Genomic DNA, 13,344 nt, shown 5'->3' on the forward strand with positions numbered 1-13,344 from the left:
TTTCAAAACTAATCACATACCGTTTGCCTTGTTTATTGAAAATTTTGCCGATCGAAAGAAAAAAATCAATAAATAAAAATTACTGGTGAGTGGTGACCCCTTTTGCAGCTTATCCAAATAATAATAATAAACCCCAAAGTCTTATTTTATTTTGTAAAAAAATGAAATACAACTAGAAAACAGTGATTGAATGTGTAATCTGCGTGTAGATATATTGGAGCCAATCAACCAACCAACCAACCAACCATCAAATCTTTATTCGTCAATTTGGTAATCTTGTTCTTGTTCTGTTTATGTCTAATTCATCAATTTGTTTGTTGGAGTTCTGAGAATACCTTGAAATGATGATTAGATTTGTTACATTCTGTTTGTTGAATTCATGTGGGGTGTGCATAGGTTGGTTCAGTTTTGGGCTAAGAGCCGAACCGAAAACAGAAATGTTGGTTTTTGAGTTTTTGAAATCCGTTTCGGTTTTGCCATTTGGGCTTAAAAAGTTTGACAAAACATAATGAATTTGGGCCTAAACTTTTTCGTTAGTTAATAATAATTAATTGGTTATTAATTTATTATTATACATTTAGGCTAAAATATCTAAACTCGTGGTGGGGTGGTACAGAAGAGACTTGGTTTTCCGTGTGACCCAGGTTCGTTTTCTGCCCCATCATTTAGTTTCGGCCGCAGCAGGTGATGATGGGCGTTGGCCTTAGGTGAGGGTTTTCCCCGGATCAGAAGACGAGTTTAGCCCGATGTGGTGAATTTAACCAGTAACCCATCTGGAGGATTCGTTGACCGTCTAAAAAAAACAATATATTAAATGTTATAAATTACTTAAAAATTAAAATACAAAATAAAAATCTATAAGTTCGGTTTGGTTCGGTTTCTTCAGTTTTAGTTACACGCAAAACCGAAACCGAACCAAAAGTTCGGTTTTTACAAAAATACAAAACTAAATTGTTTCGGGTTGATTTTTTCGGTTTCATGCACACTCCTAGCTACTAATATCATATAGAAATTTGAGGTCCAACATGTTAGTATGGAGTCAAAACTCATTGAATTATTCAAACATTTTAAAGAAAGGTTTGATTATTAAACCAAGGGTTAATGTCATAACATACAAACATTCAAACATACTTATCTAGTAATTCATTTTTCATTATTTTTGATGACATAGAATAGTAACATATGCTCTTAAGTTTTCCATATTGGTCATTATAATATAAAATTTATAAAATTGATTATTATGCTAAAAGTAAATGTATTCATTACAGAGAGCTAATCATTTGGGATAGAGAATGACAACTTTCTTCTCATTGAAGATTTGTGCTCCTATTATTGATAAAATCATATCAGAGAAGGAATGTAAGTTTATAATATCTGTTTTAATATGTTAGTGTGATGTAAAATGACCATTTTATCCCTTTCAACCCTCTTCACTAGGAGTGTAAACGAGCCGAACCGAGCCCAGGTTTGGGCTCGGCTCGTTTAATTTATGAAATCTCGAGCTCGGCACATTTCGAGCTCTATTTTCAAAGCTCGAGCTTAGCTCGTGAGTAGTTTTCAAGCTCGAGCTTGTCTTGTTATTATTTAATTAACTAGTTTATATACGCTGTTAAAAACTAATTTTCATATATTTTTTTAATTATTTGTTATATATATTTTTAACTAAAATATTCATATATAACATTAGTAATTTTTGTCATAATTTTATATATAATAATAGTGTTATTATACATATATATATATATATTAAATTTATTAAACACAAATATATTTTATTTGGTTATTTTTTTCATAGTTTTATATATAATATATAAATAAAAATGCTCATTTAGGCTGACGAGCCAGCTCAAGCTCGGCTTGTGAGTAGTTTTCAAGCTTGCCTTCGTCTCATGAATTGTTTTAAGGCTTGAGCTCGTTAATTATCTGTTAACTAATATATATACATCTATACTTTTATATATAGCATAATATATATTACTTAGATATTTTTATTATAATTTTATATAAAATAATAATAATAATTATTATACAAATATATATTTAATACATTTAACACGAATTACATAAATTATAGGCTTGTTTAGGCTCGCAATCCAGCTCAAGCTTCATAAGTGAAGCTCGCACCAGGCTTGTTTTGTAAAAAGAGTTTATTTTTAAGCTTACACTCAAGCTCGCTTAAGTTTGGCTCAACTCAAGCTTTTAGTGAGCCGGTGTTGATTAGCTCGCAAATGGCTTGGCTCGTTTACAAATGCACAATAATAAACATCTCATTGTGTTTTTAGATAAACCGCAGGTCCGATGTGAAACTATGAATCAAGAGATAAGTTGTAACCGGCGGCATGTGTTAGCAACTGTTGGTGGTTCATTGGCATTCAACTGCGGGTTTGCACCGCTAGCAGCATTGGCGGAAGACGAACAACAAGATGATAGTTTAGTCGGGACGATTAAGTCATTGTTTGATCCAAATGAGAAAACAAAGTCGGGTAAAGTGTTGCCAAAAGCTTACTTAAATTCAGCACGAGAAGTGGTTAAAACTCTGCGTGAGTCACTAAAAGAAGACCCGAATGATATGGCTAAATTTAGACGCGTTGCGGATGCAGCTAAGGAAGCGATAAGAGAGTATTTAGGTAGTTGGAGGGGACAACAGTCGGTTGTTAACGAGGTAATTGTTTTAATTTTTTGCTTTTCAGGCTCAGGTTCGGCTCGTTTCACTTAAGAGAGCTCGGCTCGTAAGTAACTTTTCAGGCTCAAGCTCGGCTTGGGCTCTACTTGTTTAACTTACAAGAGCTCGGCTCGTTTTGAGCTCTTTTTCGAGCTCGGTCTGCGAGAAATCTTTTTGGTTTAGCTCTTTTAACTTACAGACAACTCAGTTTGTTTCGAGCTCTATCTCTAAAGCTTGAGTTTGGTCCGCGTCTTGGTTTTCAGGCTCGCGCTTGGCTCTTTTATTATTTATTATTAGCTTATATGCATTAATAATTATTTTATATATATAATTATTATTTTTATATATAACATTGTATACATTATTTAGTTATTTTTATCATAATTTGGTTTATAATAATAATAATAATAATATAAATATATATTTACCATATTAAATATAATCATATAAATAAATCGGCTCGTTTAGGCTCTCAAGCTACAAGCTTATTTTTAGGCTCGAGCTCATTTAAGCTCGGCTCATTTCGAGCTTTTAGCGAGCCGGCCTCAAGTAGCTCAAGAGCAGCTTGGCTCATTTAAACCCACGGTTTAGGTAACGGGTCAAAACGGGTTGGGTACTTTGGTTGACCCGTAAACATCTTTTTGCTGGTGTCTATTTTTGTTTATATAAAATCGTTAATGATCGTTACAAAACAATATTAATGATGGTTTTTTCGAGGTGCAGGAATCATATGTTGTGATTGAGAAAGCAATTAGATCTTTAGCAAGCTTTTACTCGAAGGTGGGCCCGTCAGCACCCTTACCGGAACAAGTGAAGTCAGAAATCTTAAGCAATCTTGATACAGCAGATGAGTTCTTATGATTTACAGTGTATTTAACACCAACAGTTTTCTTATATTGTTTGTTAATATTTTGTTTTTCATAGGAAACAAGTTACAAACATGTAACACATATCATGATGTCACATAAATGATCCTTTTCACAAGTTTGTTGATGTTTTTGAAGTGTAAGTGGAAAAATTCGGATACACGACATAATTTCACGCAGGGGCGGATCTATAGTGTACAAGCTTCGAAATAATAATGTGTCGATATATATAAAATATTTGAGGAACCACCTTATAAATTAGGAAGGAACCACTCTATTTACACTACAATGGTTGGACTAGTTGGTAAGTTATTGGTTTTGTAAACAGAAGGTCATGGGTTTGATTCTGTGCAGCAAGGGTTTTTTTTTTTTTTTTTAAGTTGCTGTCTCTACTCACCCTTGCTAATCTTCTTGGACTCCTCCTACTGTAAAGCTGAGTTTAGATTCATTTGTTAGATATTTAATTGTTCTTGATGTTATTAATTGTTAAGTTATTTGTTAAATTTTAGTTTTAATTTGTTAGTTTGTAATGAACTTTGCCCGAACCATCAAACTGACCCGAACCTCGAACCAACCTAGAATTTTTATACCCGATTCTATGAAATTATAACATATAAAACCCACCTGAAAAAAATTCCTGGATCCGCCACTGATTTCACGCGTATAACTTAGATTGCTATCGGCTTATTGTCACTAAAAAGACATTTAAAATGTGAAATTCGCGTATCACTTGAGTTTATGTTAGTAATCGCCGGGTCGATGTTATTGACAGTCATACTCATACAACTTATCAAACTGTGCGGTGGGACTGCGAGTAGAGGTGACCCGATATAACAAAAATGCACATTGCGGTTGCGAACCTACGAAAGTTTGTTTGGTATGGTTATGGTGCCGGAAGTAAGGCAAAGCATAAATTCTTCCATACCTAAATACAACAATTTAACATATTTAAAATATAAAAAACCCAACGAACAAAAAACACACATGTTGTGGTTGCGAACTGATACGAATTCGTTGATTCTTGAAACGTTGAACAAAAAAAATGTGATAAATAACTCACGGTTGCGCTTGCGAGCTAACGCAAATTCGGTCGAAAGCGACGTTGTCGGCATTAAATCCTACAAAGAACACAATGTGTTGTGGTGGCGAGCCGACACGAGTTCGGTCGGTATCAGGTTACGACACCGAAACTAAAGCGATAAGTTAATTCGTCCACACTCATAATACAACAAATTAACGTATTTAATTAAAAAAAGGCCGTGGCGAAAACAAAAAATATACGCATGTTGTGGCCGCAAAATGACGCGGATTCGTCTAGAATTAACGGACAAAAAAAGTCACAGCGAAAAAACCACGTGTTGCGTACAAGTTGCCCGCTTGCCTTCTGTTTTGATGTAATCAAACACTATTTATTTTGGACGAAAGGTGAAAGATATTTAATAAAAATATAAAAACAGACCAACCACGTAAGGCCACGTGGATCAATCACGTGGTTACGTCGCCAAACTTTTCAATTATTATATATAATAATTGGGCGTTTTCTCACCTATGCGTTACCATAAAAACGCCCCAATTGTCGTGTTTTTTATCAATATACTTGTATATAATATACATATATATATATATATATATATATATATATATATATATATATATATTCTAAGAGAACCCTTAGCAAATTGAGAACTTTGAGAACTATTTTTGACCAGTAAAAAATCATCTAAAAAATATTTAAAAAATTATAAAACAAAAAAAAACGAAAATTTTAAAAAAGTAAAAAAGCCAATATTCTTATATTTTATTTCGGTTTCATTAGAAAAAAAAACGAATTTTTTTTATTCGTATTATATCTATACACATATGTATACTTTCATTTAATCTCTAGTTTACGTAATGTACACATATGTATATTATCATTTACCTTAAATTATACATATGTGTATAAACAAACATATTTGTACATATATGTATAATTTAGCTAAACCGAGAAAAAAAAATTTGTTTTTTTTTAATTCATACTATACCTATACACATATGTATATTTTCATTTAGTCTCTAGTTTATGTAATATACACATATGTACATTATCATTTACCTTAAATTATATATATGTGTATAAAAAACACATGTGTACATATTATACATATATGTAATTAGCTAAACCAAAAAATTTTATTTTTTCTGGTTTTTTTAATTAGAAACCGGGATGATAAATAAGAATTTTGGTTTTTTTACTCTTTTTATTTTTGTGTTTTTTTTGTTTTATGATTTTTTTTTATTTTTGGTTTTTTTGTGGTCCAAAATGGTTCTCATAGTTCTCAATTCCCAAAAAGTTCTCACATGATCCTAATCCTATATATATACACACACATATATATATATATATATATATAGAAAAGGATTAAAATAAAAATACATAGTTTTGTAGGAAGAGTAGGAAGGACATAAAATTTAGAGTTAGGAAACTATGTGAGTCTATTTAGGGAATTATGTAGGCTAAATCATAATACCTAGGAAACTATTTAGTATTTTGGAAACTACCAATCTTAACCACTAGATCCTAGATCCAAGAGCCTAGATGTATTCTTACTCTTCCTAAAAAACTATTTATTTTTATTATAACCCACCTATATATATATATATATATATATATATATAACTTTGAGTTTCAAGAACTCGAAAGAACTCAGTGTAACAATTTTTTTTACATATGCGTAATACATGTAGGTTACATACACGTAAAAAAAATTACAGAATTTTTTACGCACCAAGTCGACTTTTTACACATGTGTAACGGACATAAAAATTAGTGTAATCAGTTATATCTTTATTCTCTTTCCTACTTTGACTTTTTTGCCAGATTTAATATCAACCACATATTCCAATCCATTTAATTAAATGTGTGGCATAGAATAGAGTTCTTAAGTTCTTAAAACTCAACATGGTTATCAAAAGATCCCTCCCCATATATATATATATATATATAGGGTAAGGTTAAAATGAAAACCCATTTGAGTTGTGAAAACCCGCGAAAACCCTATATAACATCAGTTTTTTTTTGTGTTACATGTAATATATGTTGTAACATTTAGTACAAAACATCGAAACATCGAAACATCAAAAAAAAAAATGTTTTGCTATTTTTTAACATTTTTTTACTAATTTTTATATATGTTTTCAGGAGAGAGAAAAAGTTATATTTATATTTACATTTTTTATTCACTTTAATTGTGGACCACAAGATTTAAACATTAATTAAAAACATGTGGTTGAGAATGGTTTTCTAGAGTTTTCACAACTCAAGTGGGTTTTTATTTTATACTTAGCCTATATATATATGTATGTATGTATATATATATATATGTATGTATGTATGCATGTATGTATGTGTGTGTGAAACTAATGAAACTGTTTTCCGAGTTTCATATCATCATCTTGACGATAATTATGGAGTTGGTTGGCTAGCACCACTTGTTGAGGGATGCTTCTGGTTCCTTCATCCAGGGTACGATTTGGTTCTACCACTACGCTTCAAAGGTTGTAATGTTCTAACACCCTTTGGTTGTCTATAATTTCTTATGTTTACTTGCAAATGGATCCTGGTGAGATATTAGGAAAAATGTTTTAAATTGTTGTATACGTTTACGCTTCCGTTGACTAAAATTTTAAAAACCCGTATGCAAATCCCAACACGATGGTTGGATTATGACAGTTCGTGTGGCGCTGTGAGGTATAACCAGTGATAATGTGTCTGACGATTTTGGTTTTTAGGGTTTATATCATTTTAGGATTTTGCAAATTTCGAAGATGAATGTGTGATTGTGTTATAGCTTATGTCAATAATCGTTCTATTATCCTCTTTTGGTTATAGATTTTGTTAATTATGATTTAATTTAATGTTCAATTGCGATCACTTGGGTTACATACGAACATATCAGAATCCCTAATTTTTGAGCTAGATTCCGATGGTGGTGGAGGTTATGAAGATGGAGGGACATAGGCTGAATGTTTCAAAACTACAGGGATGAAATTAGAACGTCATATAAGAGCATAATAGTCATTTCAGTTGGACATCAGTGATGACGGAGGGATGCAAACCGACACACCAAGAAACAACAGGGGCTCAATAAGGTCATTTTACGTTTATGGCTCAAAGTGCGCCCGCCTAGAAACCACATGGACGCAACATGAATTCTCTCATGTTATTATATTGTACATAATATTATGAAAATTTCAACTAATATTAGGATTTATATTTCATTTACTTCATTTAGTTTTAAAGAAACTTAGAAAATTTTTAAACTTTAGAACATATAGTGAAAGTTGAACGTATAGAAAAAAAAACCAAGTGAATTTAATGAAAACACTAACCAAACTTATTTATTTTTGTTAGATCCGGCAGTTTCGAGAAACAATCACCACTTATGAGAATTGAACCATGATCTTTGATTCTATAGTCTAGCACACTTTACATTCAACAATCACCACTTAATTTTGTTATTTTGTAGAATTTTTTTATAACAAAATTAAATATAAAATATAAATATTATTTTTAACAATTATGGGCCTCTTGGGAGAGCAGGCCTGGGTCGCCGACCTCCTTTTGGGTCGGGCCTGAATACAATTTCACCTAATGCAACTATTTTTGAGAAATAAAGGCTGCGTTAAACCAATTTTTTAGTAGTGTATATTATGACTGATTTAATATCTAGACATTACAAAACATAGAAGAAGTCTAGGAGATCTATAATATTCTGATACTAGGATATAGCCCGTGTAATACACGAGTGGTTAAAAAAATACAACAAAAAAGTTAAATTTAATAATATACGTAATAACATACCTTGCCGTCTCAAAAACATATTAAAATATATTTATATGTCTAAAAATATGTTTAATACAACATATGGGTTAGGTTATAATAGGAACTATAGTTTTTGTAGGAATTATAAGAAATAATCTTGTCCATTGATTTTGAACATGAAAGGTTGAGATTAGTTTAGGAAGAAATCAAGTGTGAACATAAGGGAAATAGTATAAAAGAAATAACACATTTGTTGGTTTTCTCTCCACATGCAATGCACATGCCAAATTCCCCCATTATTTTAAAACGTCAATAACTTTTTTTTACAAAGTTTTTATTGAAAAACAAATTTACCATAATAACGGGTGTCTTTTTATCTTTTATATGAGTACCATATTGTTATATAAAAATTAAAAAAAAATAGTGGATTTTTTTACAAATTGTGTTTTACAAAATTGTGTTATACAATAGTATTTTTCATTTTGTTTTTTTTTTTTCATAGTGTTTTTTACATTTTGTCATACAATTGTGTTTTTTATTGTGCTTTTATCATAGTGTTTTTTTTCATAGTGTTTTTTTCCATTGTGTTTTTTAAATTGTGTTTTTCATGGTGTTTTCCATTGTGTTTTTTTCGGCGGCCGTTTTTCGGTGACTTTTTTTCGGCGACTTTTCGCTGAATTTTTCGACGATTTTTCCGGTGAAATTTCTCGGGGATTGTTTTCCGGTGACTTTCCGACAACTTTTCCGGTGAAATTTCCATAGACTTTTCTGGCGAGGTGGTGGCGGTGGGTGACGGTTGTGGTGGCGGTGGGCGGTGGAGTGGTGGTGGTTGTAGGAGATGAGTGAAGATGTAAGTGGGTTTTTGAAATTCATGCAAGTGGGTTTTGAGATTAAAGTAAGTTTTGATATAAAAGTGTTAGACAAAAATACCCTCCTTCCTAGCCTTTTTAGAAAAATCAAACTTTTTATTTGAACCAAACTCTACAACATATTTCATTACAAAAAAAAATTGGCCTAAGGCAACCTTTATTTTACAAAAAAAAACTGCATTAGGTGAAGTTGCATTAGATCTAATGCAACATTTTTATCAGATAATGCAACCGTTTCTTTCAAATGCAACCTTTTTAAAATATTGCATTTGAAAAAATAGTTGCGTTATCTAACAAAAAGGTTGCATTAGGTCTAATGCAACTTCACCTAATGCAGTTTTTTTTGTAAAATAAAGGTTGTTTTAGGCTAGTTTTTTAGTAGTAATTTTATCTTATGAATTCATAATAACATACCTTATGGAAGAATCATTTTGTTTTAATAGTATAAATAGGTAGATTAAAATCAAATAGCTTATTAGGTGTAAATTATAATTTTGGAAATTGTTACAAACTATGTGTGGCTTTAATATAGTTGTTAGATTTATTCTTCGTATTGACTTGAGTCAACGTTAGACATCAGCATCACTACAAAGAAAGTGTGGAGTACGTCATGAGATTTGTTTGTTAAAAGCCTAAAAGACAAATATGTACTTCTCTCAAAGTAAAACACACTCCTAATTAATTATGGCCCAAATTCAATACATGTTTCTCATATCCAAAAGGCCTATTAGAAAAGGTTGGCCTATCAAGTGCTATAAATGAGAACACACAATCCATCATTTTTTAAAATATAAAAAACAAAAGAATGTCTTGTTTAAATTTGTTACTTCCTTCTTTAGCTCTACTAATTATTTCATTATCATCCACAACGTATTTTGCCTATGCATCTTTGGAAGAAGCCAATGCTCTTCTTAATTGGAAAGCTAGCCTTCAAATTCCAAACAACTCCCCACTATATTCGTCTTGGATCGGTTCCACTCCATGCACTTCGTGGTTTGGTGTCGCTTGCAACGATGATTGGACCATTCACAAGTTGAACCTCACATCACATGAATTAAACGGTACTCTTGACCAGTTCCCGTTCTCATTACTCCACAATCTTTCTCGTTTTGAGCTTAGTGTAAACCACTTTTTTGGTCCAATACCCGCACAAATCCATCTCCTGTCCAAACTTGTTTATCTTGATCTTTCAGGAAATAAGTTTTCGGGGGCAATCCCACCGGAAATAGGGATGCTGCCCAATCTTCAGACCCTCCATCTTTTTGAAAATGAATTAAACGGGTCAATACCACAAGAGATTGGTCAACTTATCTCTCTCTACGAGCTTGCCTTGTATGATAATTCTCTTGAAGGAGATCTACCTTCAACATTGGGCAACTTAAGAAATTTGAGTTTCTTATATCTTGATGATAACATGCTTTCTGGTCACATTCAACATGAGTTTGGACATCTTGTCAATCTTGTGGAAGTGTATATTAGTAATAATTCGCTGAATGGTCCTATCCCACCTACCATTGGGAATCTAAAGCGGTTTACTGTTTTGTACCTTTTCCGAAACAAATTGAATGGTTCGATCCCAGAAGAACTCGGGAGTCTGGTCTCACTTGAGAGCCTCAGCCTCTTTTCAAACCATCTAACTGGACCAATTTCTTCATCGTTGGGTAATTTGGAGTCTTTAGATATCCTACACTTGTACCAAAACCAACTCTCGGGACCAATTCCCGCTGAACTAGGGAATTTGAATTCTCTCACTCAGCTGGCGCTAAGCGAAAACCAACTCAATGGTTCTATTCCATCATCACTAAAAAACCTGAGAAACCTACGGTATTTGTATCTTCGTGATAACAAATTATCTGGTCATATTCCACTAGGAGTACTGGCAAGTCAATACATGCTTGAGCTAGAAATTGATAATAATCAGTTGTCTGGACATTTGCCAGAAGATTTGTGCCAAGGAGGAATGCTTCAGTATTTATCAGTAAGTCGTAATCGACTCAGGGGTCCTATACCAGTAGGCGTAAAGAAGTGCTCCAGCTTAATAAGAGGTCATTTTGACTTTAACCAATTTACCGGAGACATATCAGACAGTTTTGGAGTGTATCCAAGTTTAAAACTACTTGACGTGAGTCAAAACAATTTAAGTGGGCAGTTGTCTCAAAACTGGAGTAAATGCAGGAATTTGACAGCCTTAATGATGGCATATAACAACATCATTGGTTGCATACCACCAGAGTTTGGAAGTTTAACTTGAATAAAACATCTTAATCTCTCTTCAAATCATTTAGCTTGTAAGATTCCAAGCGAACTTGGGAAGGTGAAAGGTATGTTGCATTTATCCTTGCAAGAAAACAACCTTTCAGGTGTTATACCTCCAGAGCTCGGGTCGCTTCATAATCTCCTTGCTCTCGATCTATCCAGAAACGTATTGAACGGGCCGATATCAAGCAACATTGGTGAGTGTGAAAACTTGTTTTACTTGAATCTTAGTAATAATAAGCTCAGTGGGAAAATCCCGTCTAAAATTGGTAGATTGAGTCAACTCACCACACTTGATTTCTCTTACAATGAACTAGTAGGTCCGGTCCCTATCTTCGTTAATTCGCCCATACAAGTATTCCAAGGCAATCCGGGTTTGTGTGGAAATGTTACAGGATTGAAACTTTGTGAAAGTCAAATTATGGTGAAGAAACATAATAATAGCTTTCATCATAAGTTCATCCTTGTAATAATGGCCCTTCTTTTGGGGGTAGTTTTACTTGGCTTACTATGGAAATTTACGCGGAGAAAAAAAGCGAAGCACAATGTCAAGGCTGAAATTTTCTTAAATAACAATGAATTCCTGGCGCTAAAAAGGTACTCATATTCACAAATCCAAAATATTACAAACTCCTTTGAAATTAAATTAGGCCAGGGTGGCTTTGGATCTGTGTACAAAGGATCATTAAGCAATGGAAATTTAGTGGCAGTGAAGCTTTTAAGTGAATCAAAGGGTAATGGTGATGATTTCATCAATGAAGTTGCTAGTGTGAGTAGGACTTCCCATGTTAATATTGTTAATCTTGTGGGATTTTGTTTAGAGGGTCGTCAAAGTGCTTTGATCTATGAGTTTATGCCTAATGGATCCCTTGAAAAGTTCATATACGGTCGTGGGTCTTCAAGTATTAGTCAACCTGGGTGGGAAAAGTTGCACGAGATTGCCATCGGGATTGCTAGAGGTTTAGAATACTTGCACAGGGGTTGTAACACACGAATCTTACACTTTGACATAAAGCCCCATAATATTCTTTTAGATCAAGATTTTTGTCCTAAGATATCAGATTTTGGGCTTGCTAAGCTATCCCCTGAAAAGAGAAGCATGATATCCATGTCTCATGTGAGAGGTACACCGGGGTATATTGCTCCTGAAATTTATTCTAGGAACTTTGGTCCGGTGTCCCATAAATCAGATGTTTATAGTTATGGAATGATGATCCTAGAAATGGTTGGAGGGAGGAGAAATGTTGAGATTGAAGTTGATAATACAAGTGAAATATACTTTCCTTATTGGATATATAAGAAAGTTGAATCAGAAGAACAACTTGGACTACATGGTATTGTGAGTGATGAAGAGAATGAATTAGCAAGGAAGATGATTATTGCGGGTTTGTGGTGCATACAAACTAATCCCTCAAACCGTCCAGCAATCACCAAGGTGTTAGAAATGTTAGAAGGTGGTACAGAGTTATTGGAAATCCCTCCAAAGCCTTACATGTTTTCACCACAGAACTCAGGTTATCTATCAGCTACGGATAACTAGTTTTATACACGTCCTAGTCTGGATAGTCCAGTGTAAATAAAAAGTAGTTGAATCTGATTTTGTTTGTCTATTACCTTGGTATCCCAAAATGACCTTTTCAAGTAAAAAAACCATAGGTTGATACTTCTTTTATGCTACCCTAACCCATTTTCCATATAACTTGTTTGACCGAACAAAAATTGATAGCTTTTTTAAATGACACGAACCCATTTTGCTTACATCTGTTCTAACCCGAACACCTTTCACGAGCCGATCTCGAGAAGCTCACGAGCAGCTTGGATTGCTTGCAACCTCAAGCGTAATAAGTTTACACCCCCGCCCCACCCTCTCAAACATCATCATCATCA

The 13,344-nt window shown here is 33.2% G+C and overlaps 1 protein-coding gene and 1 pseudogene across 2 annotated transcripts; both read left to right on the forward strand.

Moving 5' to 3' along the window:
- Nucleotides 1-1,268: 1,268 nt before the first annotated feature.
- On the forward strand, nucleotides 1,269-3,523 carry LOC143582061 (photosystem II D1 precursor processing protein PSB27-H2, chloroplastic). Of its 2 annotated transcripts, none has more exons than XM_077064709.1 (3): nucleotides 1,269-1,359; nucleotides 2,283-2,662; nucleotides 3,386-3,523. In XM_077064709.1, exons 1-3 carry the CDS (start codon nucleotides 1,293-1,295, stop codon nucleotides 3,521-3,523), a joined length of 585 nt encoding a protein of 194 aa, XP_076920824.1. In that variant the 5' UTR covers nucleotides 1,269-1,292. The 2 variants fall into 2 exon arrangements, with proteins under 2 accessions (XP_076920824.1, XP_076920825.1); XM_077064710.1 differs by having other exon boundaries at nucleotides 2,294-2,662.
- A 6,483-nt stretch (nucleotides 3,524-10,006) lies between these two features.
- LOC143582052 (uncharacterized) lies at nucleotides 10,007-13,018 on the forward strand (annotated as a pseudogene).
- The last annotated feature ends 326 nt before the right edge of the window (nucleotides 13,019-13,344 follow it).

Source organism: Bidens hawaiensis, unplaced genomic scaffold, assembly GCF_021521415.1.
Source record: "Bidens hawaiensis isolate Kalapana, Puna unplaced genomic scaffold, B.hawaiensis_p1.1 tig00031429_1, whole genome shotgun sequence".
In the NCBI taxonomy this organism is placed as follows: domain Eukaryota; kingdom Viridiplantae; phylum Streptophyta; class Magnoliopsida; order Asterales; family Asteraceae; genus Bidens; species Bidens hawaiensis.

Excerpts from the sequence above, each read along its gene's own strand:
- LOC143582061 (XM_077064709.1), top strand. The coding sequence starts at position 1,293 with ATGACAACTTTCTTCTCATTGAAGATTTGTGCTCCTATTATTGATAAA. Across the intron at positions 1,360-2,282 it reads AATCATATCAGAGAAGGAAT|ATAAACCGCAGGTCCGATGT; the intron begins GTAAGTTTATAA and ends TTGTGTTTTTAG. Across the intron at positions 2,663-3,385 it reads AACAGTCGGTTGTTAACGAG|GAATCATATGTTGTGATTGA; the intron begins GTAATTGTTTTA and ends TTCGAGGTGCAG.